The 23,537-nt window shown below is 34.0% G+C and overlaps 1 protein-coding gene and 1 pseudogene across 2 annotated transcripts in view; one reads left to right on the top strand and one right to left on the bottom strand.

Moving 5' to 3' along the window:
• HBS1L (HBS1 like translational GTPase) overlaps positions 1–8,986 on the bottom strand; it is a 78,250-nt gene extending 69,264 nt beyond the window's left edge. For both annotated transcript variants that reach the window (XM_039879023.1, XM_039879024.1), the window contains exons 1-2: positions 8,768–8,986; positions 5,318–5,383 (exon numbers count right to left, since the gene is read on the bottom strand). In XM_039879023.1, the coding sequence (XP_039734957.1) occupies positions 5,318–5,383; positions 8,768–8,810 (109 nt within the window). In that variant the 5' untranslated portion in view covers positions 8,811–8,986. The remainder of the gene's footprint in view (positions 1–5,317; positions 5,384–8,767) is intronic.
• Positions 8,987–21,228: 12,242 nt separating this feature from the next.
• On the top strand, positions 21,229–21,346 carry LOC120615863 (uncharacterized; annotated as a pseudogene).
• Positions 21,347–23,537: the final 2,191 nt, after the last annotated feature.

Here is a 23,537-nt window from a genome sequence, read left to right as displayed (position 1 = left end):
ATGAATTACTTTCCTGGCTTAAACAAACTATTCAGTTTTGCCTAAAAGTAATATACTTTCCCCAACTTCCTCTCATAGATCTCAACTGTGAGAAAAGCCTAAGATAAATCAAAAATTAAGTGAGGCAAGACCTTAGATACCTCCTTCAACAATTTTCACTTAGGAAATATTAACAGGGAAAAGGAAGCTGTCAATATCCCGGCTTCTATTCTAACTCCTAGGAACTGTTTTCTCGGGGAGGGGAGGTGGGGCGGGATCCTCCATCATACCCACACATGAACTCCACTCAGAAACCTAAACTATGGACATATTGTTTTGGAAGTACAAATCTGCTGAGGAGTGTGGAGAGGAAGAGCGAAAGAAAATTCCCCGGGGAAAATAGCTACTTAGAGGGGAGAAAAAGGAGGTCCAAATCTCTGAAGCTGAAATGAGAACCCAAAAAGGCAACAAATACAATAAAAAGAGTAAGAGAAAAGCAATGGTGAAAAAGAATATAAAATGCTATTCTTTTTTAAAAATGTAAATGCTTACAGAAAAACTGGACATCTATAGTGACTTTTAAAATTTAAGGCATTTTGACAAACATAGAAGTTTCAAGAATTCAAAATCTGACTCCAGAAACTGCCTAAATTTGTTTCCTAGACATCTTAAAATAAAAATCATGTGAGGCACTCATTACAGATGTGGCTTTTTAGACTTCTTTCCCTGGAGGTACTGATTCAGTGGTGCTGGAATAGGGCAGGGAATCTGCATTTTTAAAATCACTCCCAGCTGACTGGTATTACCAGAGAAGGTTAGGAAGCACTAGCCTACAAGTACCCCCTCCACCTGTCTCACCTGTAGTCTACTTTGTATTCTATTCATTCCATCATCAGTTACTTTCCTAAAATATTACCCCTTACTCAAAAACCTCCAACAAACTGACTCTACATGCCTAAAATTAAAACCTGACTTCCACAATGTGGCTCCTATTTTCTTTCCTAGCCCTCTTTCCTGCTGCAACTCCATTAATTCTGTAAGTCTTCACAAACACACTTCACTTAGAGCCCACTGCTCCAGCACTGCTGTCTCCTCTATCTACAATGCCATTCTTACTCCCAAATTTACCAGTCCCAAACCCACCTCCTTCCAGAAGCCTTTCCAGACACCTTCAGGCAGGACTATTTCTTTACCAATCATACTGTTGCACAGTATGTTTTTTAAATGAGACTTTTAACTGACTGCCTCATATGAATCTAATTTATAAATTTATTAGAATAGGCTTACACATTGATGCTCAGTAAAGATTATGAGTTGGAATGAACTGAATATGGATTACCACTGTGAAAGTAATCATATGAGGAGACCATTAGACTGAGATGGCTTTAATACCTTGGTGACAAATGGAAAACTAAGCTAGTAGATTCTTGTAAATGCCTCAGGATTAAGAATAACAACCAATCACAAAAAGTCAACTAGGCTTTCCCAAATAATAATAAACCCTTAAGCTATAGCCAAGCAAACAACTTCCTTGCTTTGCTTTGTGTCTTCTCTATGAAAACCTTGCCCCTAGCTCCTGCAGTGGAGTGCTCCTAACCACTTGCAGTTTGGAGCTGCCTGATTCAAAATTGACGTTTCCCAAATAAACTCTTAAAAAAAATCTTAGCATGCCTGAGTTTATCTTTTAACACTCCTAATTATATTAGTTAAAACAAAATTCATAACTGTTCAAATAAATTGTTGTACATAGGCTCTTTCTGCTATCTCCAGCTCCTTGATGTATGTCCAATATTCATTATCAAAGTCAATCTTTCTTAAGGGAAAAAAAGCTGTAATGTTTAGAAATCACTTTTCCATCAGAAAAGTTGTAGTTAGTAGAGTTCAAAAAAAAAATATTTGCTGATGAATTTTAGAAATTTCTACTACTTGACAGTCACTCCATTATCAGAATTCATTAGATCAAAAATATAATCTTCTGTCTTCAATAATATTAAATGCTTCTTTAAGAAAATATCCCTCTAAAACTTTTCATTTTTCTTTGAAAATCACTTGGAAAACAAACTACTAAAAAGGAAAAGCAAGTTTCTGATCAGATATTGCTGTTATTTTATACAGTCATGCGCCACATAACAACAAGGATACATTCGGAGAAATGCGTCATTAGGAAATTTTGTCACTGTGTGAACATCAGAGTGTACTACACAAACTTAGATTGTATAGCCCACTACACACCTAAGCTGTATAGTAAACAACCATCGTATATGTGGTCTGTCATTGACCGAAACCTTGTTATGCTTGTTATGTGGCACAGGACCATACATGTTTTAAAAAATTAAAAAGTCCAAAACCACATGCTTTTGTTAAAATTACCAGTTTGTTATAAAAGGAACTCAAAACCATTTACCTATCTCTTGCTTTGATAAAGTTGGTTGACTTCTTGGTGTGTATAAAAGTAACTCTCAAAGAGTCATATTGTCCAGGACGTGAACCACATGCAAGACATATAGCAAGAGCTGTGAAAGACAGGGGTAAATTCTGACCTCAAGAAAACTAGGCCATAAATGCAAGTCTTAGAAAAACACCCTCAGAATGCCTGACCTTGTGTACTCTTAGCTCATTACTCAAGACTGAGTATGACTTAATCCAGATAAGACTAGATAAATGAATGAGTTAACCCTATAATATTAAGATGTTTCTCTATATTCCCTCTCTTCATGAAGGTTTTCACCCTTATGCAAGCCACACTCAACCAACTTCCAATTCCTGTAGACCTTAACTCCTGTAATTATCTCTTGAACCTATTCCCAAATCTAATGCTACCACCCGCATCCTAAACAAATAGTTCTCAAAGCAAACCTCAGAATCCTCTAGAAGTCTTTTAAAACAGAAGCTGCACCCCACCCTCAGAGTTTTCGACTCTGGGATAGGGCCAAGGATTACTTTTCTAACAAATTCTCAAGTGATGCTAATGGTATATGGACCACATTCTGAGAACACTGTCCTAAAATATCTTCCTCTCTTCTAGATCAGTTTAATAGTCTCCTCACTAATCTACCTACATCCACTTATGTACTGCCTTCAATCCAGTCTCTACTACTTCGAAGAGATCTTTTTTTTAAATCTAATTATCACAACTACATCTACTCAGTGTCATGAACATGCCATGCTCTTTAATCTGCTTAAAGTATGAGTAATGAATTTAGTGCTACCAGACATCATTGTTACCTAGCCGACTGTAATAGTGAACTATAGGAGCCCAATGGGGTTATTCCTAATCCCTACAATATGTGGTCTTTGAATCCCTGAATGAGCTTTAAAGGAATACTGATTAAGCCACCTCTCAGCTTCTGCTCCAGTCTTCTTTACTGTTTTGTGATGCTAGGGTTGAAGTCTCTGCAAAGCACATGTCTTCTTTGACAGCTGGCTCCCTTTTAGGCAGGTGCTAAAGAGAGACTAGAAGGTCAGAGAAGACACATGCTCCTTTCTTTTTTGCTTCTTATCCAGACACTGTCACCCCAGTAATACTTCACCTTACAGAAGCAGTTTGTTCCAGTAACAGCAATCAATACCGGTTTGCAATTTTTCCAAAACTCCCAGAACCAGCTTCGACGTGCCCCAATCCACATCCCCCAGGCACCATGACTAGCCAGAATTCCCTCCTCAAAAGGCTGAATCCCAGCTTCACAGGATCCCTTTAGAGAGACAAGTACCAGCCATGCAGTGTCTCCCTCTTCCAGAGGTCTGAGTCACAGCTCTACAGTCCCTCCTCTGAACTTCAGAGACAAAGCAACAAAGTAGAACCCCCTCTCATCATAGGTCTAAGTCCCAGCTCCGAGAAGCCCCTCCAAAAGCTCTAAAAGGTTGGTTTCAACCTCGTTCACTTGTTCCACTAGGCTGGTAGATGCTTCCTGAGGTTACTACCTCCTTGATATTTTTTAGGTTGTCCATTTTGCATTTTTTTTTGTTTTCTAATATCTAGTTAACAATTTTTTATATTAAATTCTCTCTGGCAAAGTACTTGGTACAAGTTCTATCTTCAGAATCCTGACTGGTAACAGTGTAACATTAAAGGAAGAGAAGAAAGGCTCTCATCAGTTAGGCCAAATGAGGAAAAAAGACCTAGCTGTGTTTCAGAGTAACAAGAAAAAACAATGACAGAAAGAACAGAAGTGCTAAGACATTTCTAGAGCAGGAGTCTCCAACCCCCGGACCAAGGATCAGTACCGGTCCATGGCCTGTTAGGAACCGGGCCACACAGCATGAGGTGAGTGGCGAGTAAGCGAAACTTCATCTGTATTTGCAGCTGCTCCCCAGTGCTAGCATAGGAACCGCTTCAGTTCCACCTCAGATCAGGCATTTGATTCTCAGAGGAGCACCAGTCCCTGGTGCCAAAAAGGCTGGAGACCGCAGTTCTAGAGGATCAATGCCTTCATGAAGAAAAAGAAGTTCTAAAAAGTCAGAAAAGACATATTTGGTCTAAAAGTGGTACATGTTTACAGGACAGCTCAGGAGACAATAGTGTATTAAAGAAAAGGCAGACTTTGATGAATATTTTATATTAAACCTTTAACTTGTGGAAAATGAGTTTTATGAATTAGATTTACACTGTACATAACCATTTGATTGTACTCTTTTTAAGGCATAGTAAAATTTAGCAAGACTTTTTAACCAACTGTTTATATAGTAGATAAAATCTGAAGACAATTGTACTGTTAGAGAAATTAGTGAGAGAAAAGTCTGTATCAAAGATTGCCTTTGCTGGAAAGAACATATGAATGTTTGCTTTATATGGTGGCAAAGAAGAAATCTCTCAGATTAGACAGAAGATGAAGCTCTGATGTGGAATTTGAACTCTAAGTCACTGTAGCCCCATCAAAAGTCTCAACTATATGTATTGATTTATTTACCAAATTGTTTAACAGTAGATAACTAAAGTACTGTATGAAGGGAATTCTATGCATAACACCTCAATGTTTCTAATATTCAAGAGATTCCTGAGAATATATAATTAACTGCTGTCTGCCTTCAGAAGTATTAGTTTTAGATAAAATTACCATTTTAGTACACTTTAGATTAATTGCATAGTGCAAATACTGGAAAAGCCACGGTTTTCAGAGTTTTCTTCAAACTGTTTAAAGCTAAATGATAGAATCAAAACTTTAAATTCTATTCTCGGATAAAGAAATTAATTTATTTACCTTTAAAAGTTAACATTTAATTACCTTTTTAACTGCTACATAACATTACAGTCTTATGGAACATTCTAGTCCTTGAATGACAATACTTAACATTTTTAAACATTCAAATAATGAAAATTAAACTATTTTTCTAAATTCACCTGTTGATGGCGAAATACAATAATCATCCTCTACAGACTGGCCATAGAGATCATCATCTTCAAAATCTAAAATAAAAACATAAGAGATTAATTCATTTACAAGATATTTTTATATTCTTAGTTATTAACAAGAAAGCATATGAATTCTTTCCAAAAGAAATTAAATTGTTCATCAAAATTAAAGGAACTTGGAATGTTTACTTTTCCAAAAAATTCTAAAAATTTTACCCACAAAGTAGGTATATTCATTTTTTAAATTAATTGGGTTTTATTAAGTTGTTTCAATTTTTCAACTCATGGATCAAAAATAAGCCCACAAACCACATATTTTGTCTTTCCAGTGTTGACAAAAATCCAAAATGCAATCTATCCATTTTTTTCACCAAATGCCCTCTATAACCAAAACATTTATTTTGCATACAACTGACTAGCACAGGGTATACAATCAGATCATAAAAGCACTTTTTCTTCGTGTACAGCTAGGTAATCTCTATAAAAACCAGCTTATCCTAAACTCCCTTGTGGTCACTCTACTCAGGATAATTGGTCTTTTTTCCCACTGACTAGAATATCCTCTTTAACCAAATTTTTCTAAGGCTATTCCCTTCTCTTAGTTAAGGTTCCAACTCAATGTCACCTATTAACAGAAGTCTTCCCTGACCACTCTGGATAAAAAGCAGCAAGTCCTCCTGTCATTTTTACTCTCTAGCACACTCCTCCAACTAGACATCTTCAAAGCACTCTACCTATTTCACTCTCTGAGGCCATAAGCTCTTTCTGAGTAAGACTTTGTGTAGCCAACTACCTGGCATATGTTTGGCACTAAATTAACATTTGTTTTATTATAAATAAATGAATTAAACAATTTAAAACTAAAAACTCCACAAAGAACATAAATACATTTGCATAAAGTATTTATTCATTCAACAAATACTAACACTGTGCCAGAGACTATCAAAAACGTTTTGGGGTAGAAAAGTGAGTGACAGGCACATTCCCAAATCTCTACAAATCTAAAATCGAACAGTGAACAGATGAGAAAACGGACAATTACAAAACCATACGACAAGTGTTTAACGAGAAATACAGAGCAATTTGGGAACACATATATGAGCAATAAAAACAGAATTGGGAGTGGAATGGCTAGGGAAAGATCCCAGGAATGTAATATTTAACCAATTTCATAAGATACTTAGCTAGTTTATGAGGGTATTCATACAGCAGAAATAGCATGTTCAAATGTTTATGGCAAAGAAAAATTAGTTATATATTACCATTGGATTAAAATATGTAACATTCAATAAATTAGATCATGATCCTAAGTTAATAACTACTTATCAGCAAATAAATGAGGATCCATGCACAGACATAAAAATTTTAGATATAAAATATCTTTTTTGCTAGGTCAGTTTTTCAATACTGAAATTGACCCTAAAAGTGTCACAATATAAAAATATAGAGAATTCTTTCCTGGTAGTTTTGTAAAGCGGTTCTTTTTCTCAACAAAATTTTAGGAGTATTTACTGCACATAAGCATTATGGCAGCTACTGCAGTAAATATAAAGTATGGACTTTGCTTTCCCAGCACTTTTAAATTAATAGTTAAGGCAGTTGTGTAAAGCGCTATCTAAATTAGAGAAGAAAACAGTGAGAATTAGAGGAACCAATAGGTTTTGGAGCACAAACTCTCTTTAATGAAGTCATACTAGTTTTGAGAATTTTTAAATTATTAACTGGGAAGAAGAGAAATAAACTGGACCCTTAAAATCAGTAGAACATTTGTAAGCTGGAAAAGGGGATGAACCTATGCTATAGGAATAGCTTGGTTATGACGTCATCAAATTGTTCCATAGAAACATGACAACCTAACCTGAGGTTGCCACGGTGAGAAGATATTTAGCACTCACTCCCTCAAGCCAAGAACTTCTCCAGGAAGTTTTCCTTCACATAGAAATCCTACTTAAACTCCTCAAACCCATTCTAAATAAGGTATTCTCACTTACACAGATCCCAGAGCACTTTGTATTTTTTGTAGCATCTCATGCTCTAATCATCTGTTACTTTTGTATCTCCTCCTTTAGACTCCTTCAAACATCTTACTATCTGTCCCCAAAGCTTAGAACAGTACTCCAGGCATTCAATTAACGAAGAATAAGCATTCAATTAATGTTGGCTGAGGAAATGACATTAAAGAAATGAATAAGTAGTAATTAGGCCTATTCATGTCTTTTATATCATCTGCAAAAATACTTCCCAGGTTCAAGTCATTTCTCAGGTACCCATGTAAGTATTCCACATGCAATACTTACATCCCTTGCAATACTTAAAAGGGCCTCCATTCTGAAGTGAACACCAGGAATCTAACATGTGCCAGGCTGACTGGGTTACAGTCTCCAAAAGCAGCACATAGTGTTAGCTACCCTTCACTATGGTTAGCGTATTCTGATGTTCTACAATAATCTGCTGGGAGTGCCAGTAATAACCACCATAATCTGTTGGGAGTGTCAATAACCACCAATATATTAGGCACACTTATAAGTTCTGCCCTTTACAAAGCAATAGGTCTTGATTCCTTGTCTGCACTTGATCATATTTATGATTTTAGTTTGTATGATGTTTGGTGATGCCTACAATTATCCAATGTATGCTGCGTTTATCCTAATTCTAACTTCTTTTAAACTCTCAGGGAACATTCACATGCACATTTTTTATTTCATTTTTTATAATCGGTTAAGTCTTTTTTGAAGCCTTCTTTCTTCTAGTACTGCTTTTTTTTTTACCCAAAATACGATTATATTGCGAATAATCAACCAAGAACTCAATATATACCTAAGATCACCTAATTGGTTTACTCTTCGGACCTTTTTAATATGTATCTTTTTACACCATCTGCTAAACTTCTAATTTAACTTGAAACTCATAGAAAATAAATTAATGTTAGCTCAAACCACATTCTGCACTAAATATGTATGAACAAATACGAAAATCTAACAGCTACAGCAAAACAACTGAATGTAACTATTAAACCAATCCGTGTTTTACAAATAAGCTACATTTCATGGGCATTTTTGAAGGGGGGCGGGGCGTGAAAACGAACTAAAGCAGGCAAATGTGTACTCGACCAGGGAGAAAACAATGGAAGAGAGAGGTGATAACGCTTACGTGCATAAATGCCACCGGATCCCAACCTCGTGAAATGTCCATCCCATATGACGCCGTAGGGCACCTCCCTCGCCCTAAATAAACTCAATCCCAGAAGACAGAAATCACGATATAAAACAATGTCATTCTCTGGAACTCAGATGTCCTATTATTTTCTCCAAATGAGCCCCCTCTGAATTCCAGCCTGGCACCACTGACGAGGAACTCACATATCGAAGTGGATGCCAAGTAAGCTGGGATCCCGGCTGGAACGGAGAAAATGACATCCGGCATAAGCCTGTAACCTACCTTCATCGTAGTTATAGCCTCGAACATTCCGATGCCGGGCCATGGCGGTGAAGAAGGCGTTCGCCACAGCTTCTTGCAAAATACTCGCTCAGAGAATGATAAGGCGCCAACTGTGGCCTGAACACCTATACGCCATCTTGGCTTCCGGCAGGCCTCTGCTCCGAGCGCCTGCGCACGCGCAACGTCTTGTCTGCGCACTGCGCGACGGCAACCTCTCAGGGTCACCCACCTCGCTGGGAACGCATGCGCACTCACGAATATGGGGTTGAGCTTGGGCGTGGCCCCGCTTAAACGCAGGTTGACTGACGGGGATTCCAAAAAGGCGAAAGTTCAGTGCTTACGATTTGTTGTTGTTTTAGACAAATCTTATGAAGCGGTAACCTTGACCTACGCCCGCGTTTCAGGTTATTTTCCAAATTTTAACTGTTGAAAAAGTTGTGTGCTGAATAAGAGCAGGTTTTAGCTAACTTATCTTTAAGGCCTTTTTAGGCCTATAATAAACATTAATGAATTTGTGTGTTTGTTTCAAGAATTAGCCTAAGCTTTAGAAGGGGAAAAATACTCTTTTTAAATGGGTATATATGTTTAAATAGAGAATCTGGCTACGATAAGTGACCGCGCTTTCGTGTAATTCATGGTTTCAGGTATATGAGTCCCACACTAATAGCTCCAGTAAACAACCATCTGCCCTTGGCGATGTACACGATTATCATCAACATCATAAAAAAGGATTAATTAAGCATTCATTTAACGTATAATTGTGTGTAACATTCTCAAAGTATTAAATATAGCTTTTTAGACAGTACCTTTAAGGCTACTTACATGGTCATGAAGAATGCTGATGCATAAATCTGTAACCTGTTAAATGTCCTCATTTCTTAGAACACAAAATGAATGATGTTATGTAAAAACACCTCATTATCATCTTGAACAAACTAAACTTCAAAAGCTAAACTTCAGTTTTAGCTTGTGTTTTTGAAATGGTGATACTTTACATAAAGGTAAATTTAAAATTCTAGAATGAATTAAAAGCTTAATCAGCTTTTTATTTTCCATAATAGAAAGAAATAGTAAGAATACAAATTCAATCCATATTTGTAAGTGGCTCGAAATGTAGTCTATTTATGCACTTGAATGTGTCTACCAAATGTTCTTAACTTATCATTGTTACTTAATGTAGCTCCAAGACAAAATTTTACATAAATTTTACAGAAAATATAGTTGCTAATTTTATGGCTTAAGTGTTTTTCTTTTATACTTTTGGATAATATTTATGTTGCAGTCTCTTTGTCAGTAAAATAGATAGTAATAGTACCTAACTCATAAAGTTGCGAATAATTATGTGAGAGGATTTCACACAAATCTTAGGTGCTTTAAAATTTTAGATGTTAAAATACAAATGGCAACCTCTGGCCCACTGTAATTGTCAATTATAAGCTTCAGTGTAACTGAGTTTTGAAGTAGATGAGTTATAAATTGACCACATAAACAGAACTACAGAAGCAATGAAGAAGAAAACATTACTTATGCCTGAGGGGTAGTGTGTAATTTGCCTCTGGATCATCAATAATATACTCCCTTAAAATTCTAAATACTTGAAAGACTTTATTTCACCTCAAGCAATAAAGCCTCAGTAGCAAAGCTTTCACTGATTTCCTCAGAAAGTTTTAAGGTTTTTATCCTCTGCACCCACCCCCAGGGCTCTTTAGATGTGATTGTAAATTTTGTATTGTAGTTTGATGGAAAGTACCATGACTTTGGAGTCACACAGACCTGAATTTCAGTACCAGTTTTGCCACTTCCTGTATTATAACTTCTTTGGGCTCAATTTCTTCATCTGTAAAATGGATATAAGAAGTTGTGTCTTCTACTTTCTGAAAAGTAAATGAAGTGATGAATGGAAAAACAGTAGCTATTACATAATAGATACTGTAAGGGAGGAAAAATTCTCTACCTGCTTTAGGTCTCTGGGTCTAAGAATTAAACCGACATAAGACATGTGAACAGGAGAAAAAAAAAACAAGTTTAAATTTTTGCTGGTATATGAGAGCCTTCACAAAAGAATGATGACCTGAAGAAGTGACCAGAGCAGAAAGCTCTTATAACTTTAGACAAAGAAACAATCAGTTTCTGAAGAATTAGCAAGGCCATGCAGTTTGGGCTATGGGTAATAAATTGTAGGAAAATGACTAGGAGATATTTGGTATAAGGGTGGGGGAATGAAATAACTTGTGGAAAATAAGAGTTATTTTGGTAAGTTTGTACAGATCCATTTTATCATCAAGTTCCAGTCTCTGATGAAAAGGATGCTTTCTCCTTTTTATACAGAGTGGACACCTTTCTCATGGGAAATTTTGTAACCTGTTTTAGATAGAAAAGGGTAGGTTAGAAAGCCCTTCTCGCATCTGCTGTTTCTCAAGTTCCTTCAGCTCCAAATAATCAATGTGGTATTTTGGGGTGACGTCCTCTGAACTCCTTTAGTACTCAATAAATGAGTACTAGTTCTCTACCACATTTATTGGAAAGTTTTACCTCTGTTTCTCCAGCACTTTGTCTGGCATATTGAATGTTTGCTGAGTCAATTACTGAATTAAAAAAGATAAATGTAGTCTCTGGTTATGAGATATTTAACAAAGGCTATAAATGACTATACAAATAATTATTTTATATAAATTTTTTAATTATAAATGAAAGTAACATAACTACATTAGTGAAAAGATTTTAACATCTTTATTGAGGATCATTGACAAAAAATAAACTGCCCATACTTAAATTATACAATTTGATATGTTTTGATATATACCAGTGAGTAAAACCATCAACCCACTCAAGATAATGAACATATTCAGATTCCCAAAAGTTTCCTCAAGTACCTTTATAATCTCTTCCTTTGCCCCTCACTGTCTCCTCACCCTGGCCCCTAGCAAAATTGATCACCTTTCTGTCACTATAGATTAGTTTGTATTTTCTAAAATTTTAAATAGAGTAAATCATATAATGTATATATTTTTTAATCTGGCTCCATTTACTTAGCATAATTTTGATATTCTTGTAGGTGCTTGAATCAATTGTTCATTCCTTTTTATTACAGAGGAAAATTCCATTGCATGGATACACCACAATTTGTTTTTCCACTCATCTATGAATAGATATTGGCTACAACAAATAAGACTGCTATGATTTTTCATGTACAACTCTTTGTAAGGACATAAGCTTTGATTTCTCCTGGGTAAATACCTAGAAGCAGAATAGCTGAATGACATATAGGTTATCTTCAGCTTTTTAAGAAACTGCCGAACTGTTTTCCAAAGTGGTAGTAGCATTTTATGTCCCCACCATCAGTGTAATACTTATTTCCTCTACATTTTTACCATCATCACTTGGTATGGTCTAAAGATATTGTGCTTATTTGACTTTTCTATATTCTTTTTGATGAAGTGTCTGAATCTCTTTGTCACTTTTTAGTGGGTTGTTTTCTTATTTTTTTTACTTTAGAGAGGTTTTTTAAAATATATTTTGAGTACAATTTCTTTATTGGATATATAATATGGTAATACTTCTTCCAGCTTATAACTGGTCTTTTCATTTTTTAATACTGTACTTCAAATAGCAGAAGTTTTTAATTTTGATGAAGTCCAATTTATCAATTATTTTATAATAGATTATACTATTGATTTTGTATCTAAGAAATCTTTGCCTAACCCAAAGTCACAACATTTTTCATAAGTTTTACAGTGTTGGCCTCTAAATTTAAATTTGTGATCCATTTTCAGTTGATTTTTGTATAAGGTGTAAGGTTTGAATCAAAGTTCAATTTTACATATGTATATTCAAGTATCCCAGCACCACTGTTGAAAAGAAGGTCCTTTCTCCACTGAATCACATCTGTATCTTTATCAAAAATCAGTTGTCTATATATGTGTGTTCTATTTCTCAATTTTCCATTCTGTTTCATTGAGTTACTGATTTATTGATGTAGCTTGACACCAAAACTATGTTGTCATTACTATAGCTTTATAAATTTTAATATGAGGTAGTGTCAATCCTCTAATTTTGTTCTTTTTCCAAGGTCTTTTAGCCATTTTAGGTCCTTGGAATTTACATATAAATCTTAAAATGAGGTTATCAATTACTACAAATATCTCTGCTGAGAATTTGCCCAGTATTTTATTGAGTCTGTAGATCATTTGGGGGAAAATTAACATTTTAACATTGCTACAAACATTGTCTTTCAACACATGTACATCATATGTCTCTATATGTCTTCTTTAATTTCTCTCAATAATACTTTGTAGTTTTCAGTGACTGGTCTTGTACTGAAGATTTAATTCTAATTATTTCATATATTTTTATTCTGTTGTAAATAATATTTTTTAAAATTTCAAAGTAAAAGTATATAATTAAACTATTAAAATTAATAAGGTAATTAGTACCATCAATGCACACAAAAAATTATACTTCTATATAACAATTGGAAAATAAAAATTAAAAATAAGTTAGCTATGTTAGCATATAAAATATTATCAAATACCTAGGATAAATATAAGGAAAAATGTATAAGACCTAAACTTAAACTAAAAAACATTGCTGAGAAAAATAAAGACATTCAACGTTAAATGGAGACATATACCATGTTTATGGATTGGAAGAGTCACTATTATTATGTTAAATGGAAGAGATGTCAGTTCCTCCCAATTTAATCTATATTCAGTGTTATCCTAATCAGATCCTATCATTTTTTGGTGGAAATTGATGGATTCTGTAATTTAAATGGAGCAACCAAGATCCTAGACTAGCTAAGACAATATCAAAAAAGAATCAAGTTGGAAAACTTACACTATTACTAAGATTCGTTTTCATGCAGTAGTAATACAGTGCAATTTTGATACAAAGGATAGACAAATATAACACTGAAACACTGTGGATAGTTCAGAAACAGATCTACACGTATATGATCATCCAGTTTACAACTAAGGCACCACTGCGGAATATCGCATGGCCGTGAGATGGGCAAAGATTCTTAATAAGGGCACAAAAAGCACAAACCAAAAGAAAAGACTCATAAATTGAAGTTCTAAAATTAAAAACTTCTGTGTAACACTATATCATATGCTTGAAAGTTAGATCTTTGATAAATTTAAGAGAATAGTTATTAAAAGTTCTCATCACAGAAAAACAAAATTATAACTGTATGGTTATGGATGTTAACTAGACTTACTGTGGTGGTCACTTTGCAATATATACAAATATCAAATCATTATGTTGTATGCCTAAAACTAATATAATGTTATAAGTCAATCTCATTTAAAAAACTAAGAATTTCATCAAAAGACGTTAAGAAAGTAAAAAGGCAAGTTGCAACCCAGTAGAAGATATTTGCAGCACATGTATCTTACAAAGAATTCATATCTAGAACATAACAAAGAAAGCTATGAACCCCTCCAAATATTAACCCCCCAAAACATTTTTTTTAATGCATAAAAATGCCAAACAGGGACTTCACAAAAAAGAATATCCGTATAGACATCAAACATTTAAAAGGTCCTCAACGTCATTAATTATCAAAAAATGCAAATAAAATATTAATGGGTATACCCCTACTAGAATAACTAAAATTAAAAGAACTGATGATAATTAAAGATTGGCAAGAATGTGGAGCAACTGGAAGCAAATGGCTAGTGCATGTGCAAATTCATACAACCAACCACTTTAAAAAGCTTTTGGCAGTACATCCAAATACTGAACATGTGTATGCTCTATGATCCAGAAATGCCACTCCTAAGTGCATACCCCACCCCAAAATTAGTGCTTGTGTACAAGAGCATTTGTAGCAATATTCTTACTAGCTCCCAAATGTAAACAAATCAAATGTTTATCAACAATAGATTAGATCAATAATTTGTGATATCCATTTAATAGGAAACTAACATCATATTAAAAAACAGCAAGGGAAGTATTATACATATGTAAAATTTTATTGCACTGTATGTTTAAGACAATGCACTTTGGAGTATATGTTATACCTCATTTTAAAAAGCCAAACAAGAAGAAAATGGGGGAAAAAATCCTTCCATGGCATTTTCAAGCTGTCTTTACACATATATATGTATATATATACACATATATACATATACACGCATGTAAATGCCTAAGAAAGTATGGCCTATATTATAAATTATAAAATGACATAGTTGTGTAGAAAGATCTTTTTGGGGTCCTCTGCAGTTCTGTGGTTGTGATTATACATTTTAAAAAATCTATCCTAATTATTATCACCAAATATCTGTAAAATCCATGAACAGATGACTTAATTTTCCTGCTCATCTTCCAAATTAGTTCTAAAATTCTCTGTCTGACCTAATGATATTCTTATCTTTTCCTATGGAATTTCCTCTGACTTTCCTCACATATTCATTTTTTTTTTTTTTTAAATTTAAGGCTGAAATTTAGCTGAGTGAAAATTGGCAAGATCCAGTGAACAGGTCCTTCATTAAAACAAAGCTTTGCTCCCAAAGAGCTTGAGGCCATCCAGGGATTCCACATTTGACAGAAGCATTGACAACATAACCAAACAAACAAGGTATTCAGGGAAGCTGAAACAGGATCTTCAAAGAAGATTCAGTGGGTGATTTTTAATTTCTGTATATTACTATAGAACTTAATGCAGAACATATCAAAAACTTGAAAAGGCAATGGTAGGGTCATGAACTTCATAAGATAGAATGATTACCCAGAAGAAATAAATAAAAGTTGAAGAGTTTTATATTTAGATAAGAACTACTAAATGAGGAATACCAGCAAAACAATAATGCCTGGGCAAAACTTTTTCCTCCACAGGCAGGTCCTTTCAACCACCATTCCAGGCTATCTGGCTATCAAGCTCTTTATCATGAAATAGAATTATAAAATAAATATGGCTCAGGAGTTCTTTATAGGATTCACTTTTCAAAGATTCACCTTGTTCTAAGTGTTCTAGTAATAATTAATCTTCCAGTTTAAAATGTTTTTAATGGAGCCGTATTACTTATGAAGTAAGTCCAAAAACTTAGGAAGACGTTGGATTCCATTGTGATTTCATTGCTGCCTGGTTTCCCACCTTACCTGCCACCACTCCAACATCCTACCTGAGGCACTCTATGCCATATCTCCTATTTTTAAGTTATCAAGTCCATCCATGCTCATGTCCCCAGGACATTTGCATGTTATTGTTTCTGCCTAGCATGCCCCTCTCTTTCCATGCTTTCTTATATTGCACAGGAAAACCCCAATAGTATCACACATCCTGTGACACCTCCTTGGCTCTGACAGAATAAGCACCACCACTCTATGACCTCATAGTACCCTCTGCGCATCTCTGATATAACACATTAATAATATTCTAATTGTCTGTGTTTGCTTTTATCCTTCTCCACCTTTCCAACTAGACATAAATTTCTTAAAAGCAGGACACTTTAGTTTATCTCCAGCATCCAATATAGTGCTGAGTACAAAACTGGAATAAATACAATGCATTGTGTTGAATGATTGTTGAATAAATTTATAACATGTAAAATAAATATATTTGTAAGATAAAAGAATTTCATGACTTTGGAAACAGCAATATCAATAGGATTCTGGAGGAAGAAACTGCAAGGAATGAGCAAGAGCATGGATAATATGGAAATAAAGGCTCTGAGCAGAAAGTTCTAGATTACAAATCTCTTTTACATACGCAGAAGAAATGAAACATGTTCGAACAAAATCTTGCACACAAATGTTTGTAGCAACATTATTCATAATATTCAAAAAGTAGGAACAAGTAGAATGTCCATTAACTGATGAATGAATAAATTCAAGGTGATATATCCATAAAGTAGTATATCATTTAGCAATAAATAGGAATGAAGTACTGATAATATGCTACAACATGGATAAACTTTGAATACATTATGCTAAGTGAAAGAAGCCAATCGCAAAGAACACATGTGGCATGATTCCACTTATGTGAAATGTCCAGCATAGGTAAATCTATAGAGACAGATAGTAGATTCATGGTTGCTTAGGGTTAGGGAAGTTGAAGGCAGATGGGAAGTGACTGTTAGTGGGCAGGCGGTTTCTTTTTTGGGGTGACGGAATTATTCTGAAATCATGACGCTATTCCTGTACATATACCAAACTCTGTAAATATACCAAAAATACTTTAAAAATTGTACACTTTAATGGGTGAATTGTATGGTATGTTAATTACACATATCAATAAAGCTGTTTGTTTATTTGTGTTAAGGCTCTGTTGGAGGAAAAGTCAAAGTAGAGAGAGACAGAGGTCTTAACCAATAAAGGTTAAACATCTTAGTTTGAAATTTTACAAAAATCTATGAATGTGTGAATGAATTAATAAGTCCCAAAGCCTAGGAAGGAGATCATAGAAGTTAGGGGCCCTGAAGCTTAATCTTATAAGTTTCATGGTAAATCTGACTGTTTCTCCTGCTAATATTTGCATAAATTTTTCAAGAAGTATTTTTAAAAGCCTATTATGTGTGTGGGATCATAGAACACAAAGATGAAGTTATAGTTTAGGTGAGTTCAAATTTCTTGAAAAACTAAAGTTTTATTTGTTGACATCTTAAACACTCTTTCGACATGCATCTTTCAAATGCATTTATGCTTCATGGTGAAATTAAAAGCATCATCACTGTCATAAGGCAATGAAATACATGTATTAATTATATAAGTACAAATTTTTTATAAAAATATGTTAGAATACTAAGAATGATCACTGTGGAATGAATTTATGTAGGAAAAATTTTTGGAATTGTCTTAAAGGAAGTGGTGAGCATGGAATGAAGGAAAGAATTGGGATCGATGGGTGGGTAAATAAATGTGATACGATATGATATGATACGATACAATACTGCAGAGATAATTTTCTTCAAGCCTCTTACTGTACATTTGAGGAAATTGAGATTCTCAAAAATAAAATTCTTTTCTCAAGAGTCCATATTTGATAGAGAACAAACAACTTACAATTACAGCAGAGAGAAATCATTCATTTGCCATGCATTTTTAAGTGTCAGCAATGTAGTTTGTTAAAACTGAACACTAGCTAAACCAATGATATTGATTGTGCAGAGTACCAATGTATGAAAGGCAGCTACAGGAGCCAATGGTATTAATCATGGCAGTTGATAATGTGTTTATCTTACTATGAAGAATTTGATAATAATTATGAGCAAAAAAAATATTTTTCATAAAAATAAGTTTAGTATATGAGTACTGCCATACCTCTTATTTATCAAGGGACTCCTAGTTTGAGATACAGAAATGCTTATAATGTAGTTAAATTTGAGTCATTCTCTTAACATTAAACTTTTGTACTAAAGTGCAAAGTATATAAACAATAGAAAACAAAGTAAATGAGAAGATTAATAAAAGAAGTTTGAAATGAATAATTTTGATTAAGTCTCAACTGTAGATTTGTTGTCATTTTGTTATAAACTATTTGATTTATTAAGTAGATGCCAAACGACTTTTTTTTTTAAAGAAAAAAAATTAAATCATGCTTTTAGCACGTGTTGCAGTGCCTAAAATATGGCAGGTGCTAAATAAATGTTAGCTATCTTTATTATATTGATGATTAAAACAATAATTCTATCACATAGCAAAAATATTAAAATGGGAAGATCCTCTAGCATGCCTCCATCTCTCACTAACTTTATGTTTTTATGTATCCTTTCAAACTTGGCCTATATACATAAATTTTCGATATATTGTATAATCTTGATGACAACAAGTTTGGGAGAAAAATGAACATAACAGAGTTTAAAATCAGAAATATATGTTCGAAAGACTGTTCTCTTCAACCTGACATTACCAGTATTGTATAGCATTATGTGAGTTGTGGAGCTGAAAAACTTCTGTAAACCTTCAACAATGAAAAAAACAACAAAAAAAATTTTTTTTTCAATCAACTTATGCTGAAAGGAAGATTGAATTATATTTTTATTCTTTCTACAGAAAATATTCTTTCTACAGAAAATATTACAAAATCATTGTCATGGGAAGAGGCAATCAAATTGTATGCAGGTAAAAATGTAGGAAAAGATACTATAGAAGTGTGATAGTTAATTCAGAAATATTTTATGCTTTTCAGAATGTTTGTGATATTTGTCAGCTTTCTAAATAAATTTGTAATTTTTGAGATTCCTTTTTTCAATCTAAATACATACTTTTCAAAATAATTTTGTAATCATTGCATATTTCTCCTCTTAAAGAAAGACCCCAAAGTAGAATAAGCTACAGACCCCACCAAACCTTAATCTACTTTGATAAGTAAAGTCACAGATGAATAAGCTGAAATAACGCACTAGCTTCCTTTATTTTATACCTCTCCTTCAAGCATCAATGAAAAGCAGTTGCATAAGTCTACATTTTCTTTGACAGGGAATAATGTAGATGCAGTTGGGGAGCAACCAAAAAAAAAAAAAAAAAGGTGGGGTGGGGAAGTCGTATGGCTGGCTGTTGTGTTGTTGAAACAAGTATGACCAAGGGAAATGTATTAGTTTGTACTGGAGAGTTGAAGATAGATGGGAATGCTTCAATGGAAAGATGAAATACTTATTTGTCCATTCTGGTCTAAATCCAGGCTTGCTGAACACACAGGACTGATGTACACACAAACTTCTAGGATCTGTAGACTATCCACTTCTATGTATCATCTTGAATGCTGTCTGTGTCTAACTTAGGAACACATATAGCTCCTTATCAACATGAAAGAGTTGTATCCACAGTACAAAATGCTCCAAAGCATCAATGGAAATAAAAAATTAAAGGGAAAAGCATTTTTAAATCCCAAGGGAAAATTCAAAGCAAAAAAAAAAAAAAATTTGCAAATTAAATTTAAAGGAGAAAAAAGCATAAACATAAAAGATAGAGTCGAAAAGGTAAAATGGGCTCTCATTAAAAATCATTTAGAACAGTGAACTGTTTGAGGAATTTCTCTTTCTTGCCTTGTCATGCTCCGTTTTATTTGAAAAGACATAGTGTTAGTGTGTTGTTGAACCTAATCTGAAAAAACTCTGAGAAGACAAGAGTAAAATAGTTTAAATCAAATCCATAAGCCACTTGAGATAGTTCTTGTTCGATCTTAAGAGGGGAAAGTTGGAAAATGGGAAAAGTCAAGGGAAGCATTTTTTTCCTTCCTCATCTCAGTATGTGTGTAGAGTTAGAAGTGTTGGTCTTCTTAGAAAACTGGGACATAAAATGGTCACACAATAGTATTGCCTGTATGTTGGACCACAGATTTTGTAGAATATCCCATAAAATTCATTAGCAGTTCTGAAAAAAAATATCACACTGAGAAGAGGCCACTTGGTACTGATACTTTTTATGTAATTTGACCAAAGGTTATTTAGGAGATTTGGGCTCTTGATTTTTCCTTCTCTCAGGAAAGGATTCGAGATGATCTTATTTTTATTATATACCTATTTGTGATACTGATTTAAGTAAGCAAGTTACTTTTGGCTTTGAGTGAGATTAAATACATAATCACATTGATAGGACTAGAAAGTTTATAGCCATATTTGCATTAAATAAATAGAATAGACCTTAATCCTTTTCAAGTAGAACACTGAGCAAAACTAGTTCTAATGATTTTCTGTCACCATTGTGGTAGATGATATTTTTCTAAGATATCCACACCAGTATATCTCATCAATGTGCCTTCCTTACCATGTGATGCTGATACTCCTTCACTGAGAGATGAGGGGCATGGGGAAAGTTATCTATATTTTCTCCCTTAAAACTTGTTGGGCCTGTGACTCCAGAGGAAATAACATTATGTGTCTTCTAACACTAAGCCAAAAATCGTAATAGTGCTTCCACTTGATCATCTTGGGATGCTCATCCTCAAAACCCAGCCACCATATTGTAAAGAAGCCAAACAGCCTCATGGAAAGGCCACATGTAGGTGATCCAACATTAGCCTTAGCTGAGGTCCCAGAAGACAGCCAGCATCCATAACCATGAGACTTCAGATGATCTCAGCCCCCAGCCTTCCAGATGCCCCAGCTGATGCTAAATAGAATGGAAAAATATCTTTCCTCACTAATCTTGTTCAAACTGCAGACTTATGAAAAAGTAAATAAATAAATGTCTGTGTTTTAAGCCAGTAAGTTTTGGGGAGATTTGTTATGTAGCAATAGATGACCAGCGTAATTATCAACACAAAAAAATAAAACCAAGAGAGATAGCAATAAATATCTTTATGTTTTAATAAAAAGCTCTCGACTTTCATAATTCATCAAAATGCTAATGATAGTTAAATAAGTTAATGATAAATACTATTGATTAAAATCATTTATGGCAAAGAATAAAAATTTAGAAAGTCTCTTTTAAGTGATTTTTTTTTTCTTTTTTTGTCAGTAGCAACAATTCTGAAAACTGCCTTCTAGGTATACTATGAATATCACAAAAGATTTTTTTGGGTCTACGGCCATGCTACCCTGAACAAGCCCGATCCCCTCTGATCTCGGAAGCTAAGCAGGGTTGGGCCTGGTTAGTATTTGATGGGAGACCTTCTAGGAAGACCAGGTACTATAGGCGAAAAAATAAAAAATAGGTCCTTGCAATCTGTGAGATCAACCAAGGGTTGCCTCGCCGAAAAAAAAAAAAAGATCTTATTGTTCCATTCCATTGCTATTTTATACTAAAATGACTCAAGAAGGCTAACGTAACAATAACTTAATTTTTATGACTGGTAAATTTATGTTATAAGTCTCTGTAGTATCCACTCTTTAATGTGTTACCCAATACCTGAATTGCCTGAAAAGTTTTAAGGAATAAATATTTTATTCAAAATTTATGCTTTTTTAAAAAACCACAGCTCAACAAAGAAACTTTCAGTAAAATGTCCTCTTCCCAAGTAATATTAATGTGGGTATTTTATAATTTTAAAAAATATTACTACTATGTTATTACATTTTAATTATGCTGATAATTGATTCAGATTTATCCCAAGGACTGCCTGTTCCTTAAGTCATTTTTTTGTTTAGTGAATGAGAAAGAGGGCAGGAAATTATGCAGATGCAACTAGCCATGTCACAAAGATAATCCTAATACAATTTAATAAACACACAACATTCTCTATAAGAATGTTTTTAAACCTTCAATAAATTGCTTAAGAATTAATTGTCCACTTCCAGGTAACTTAGACCAGGCAAAAAGGTGAGGCAATGTTGTTCCCACACTCAGAACATATTAATGTACATACTTCTGTTTTGGTGTAAATATAAGTATAAGTAAGTCATAGCTGACTGACATTCAATGAAAAAGGAGAAAAAATAATAAAAAGTTTAAGAAGAAAATGATATTGAAAAGTGTGATTTTTTTTTTTTTTAATTAGAATTTGGCCAACAAGGCCAACAAGAATTGCCAAATGTAGACCAGCCTTTATATTGATGCCTCTTCTTCTTCTCAGCCCTGGACCTAGAGGTATTGGCTTGATGAATTCTCAACTTTTTGTGTAGAGATTGTGCCTTCTTGCTTGCTCTTTCAAGAGAAGAACCTTTAGAGGTGTACAGATGCTTTGGGAGGGAGTCTTCCAGAAGAAGAGGTATTTAAAAGTAGTTTATATGCCTTAGAATAGACACTTGTTTGAGTAGGTGAATTTAGGGAATTTAGATAGAATCTAGATCATTCTGAGCTATGATAGGTAGGACTTAATTTGGATTCCTTTATGTGATAGCAAATTTCCAGTATTTAACAGGTATCTCACGGAACCAAAGTATGGTATTTCATCTACCAATATAAGCAAAGACTACAGAAAACTTTGCCAAGAAGAAATGCATGGGAAGACTGCTTTGTTTTATTTCTTTTTAAGGAGCAACGTGGTACAATGAAAAGAATGACTGTAATGTAAGAGTTCTGGTTCTAGGTTACTACTCGAGAGTAACTATGTGTCTTAGGGTAACTCACTTTACTTTTGTTTGTTTGTTTCTAAATAGGTTTTACTACATGACCTCTGAGTTTCTTTCCAGTTTAACACTTCCATGATTCTGGAATCACAGCAATACCAGCATCTGTCATCTGTGAATATAAAAGAGGAAAGTTCATACAGAGTGTTCTTTATTAGGTCTGAAAATAAGAACAAATTTCTAGCTTTAACACTTAAAAGGAATATCGTTTTTCCCAAGCCAACGAAAGGCTGATAAGGCCTGATAAATCTACAAGAAAATCCTTATAGATTACAGCAAATAATAAGCTTTATTATATATGTAGATTTCCACGTATAGAAAACTGTTTAAAATGTCTCATCTTGACAGTTATCTTGATAATAATTTTTGAATGGAATGTTAACAAACGACATAGTTCCTACTCTGAAATTGTTTACAGGCAAATTTGTTTACAAATTTGGACGTTGGACAAAATGCAAAAATTATGTTAAATAACTAAATAAATATTAATATAAAATAAATGCTTCCTGGGAAATTGATGAAAGGAAACCATAAGAATCAGATGATTATACACAGAGGGCATGAAAACTGAGAGAGAGTTAGTGACCAAGATAACGATGAATACTATGCTTTAGAAAACAATTAGTGAATGGCTTGGAGCTAATTACCCGAAAGAGGAACCAAAGGAAGATATGCCTGCTATTATCAAATAGATTAAGAACTGCCCTATAGTTATGGAATCAATTTATTTTGTATTGCCCTAGAAGGGTGGGCTTTCAAAGGAAGAAAGTTTCTGTTGAATATCAGGACAATTTTAACAAAGTTTTGCTGCATTGGAATGG

Source organism: Pteropus medius, unplaced genomic scaffold (genome assembly GCF_902729225.1).
Source record: "Pteropus medius unplaced genomic scaffold, Ma_sr-lr_union100, whole genome shotgun sequence".
NCBI lineage: Eukaryota > Metazoa > Chordata > Mammalia > Chiroptera > Pteropodidae > Pteropus > Pteropus medius.
The sequence above is the reverse complement of the archived record's forward strand: the minus strand, read 5'-3'. Positions and strand labels throughout refer to the sequence as shown.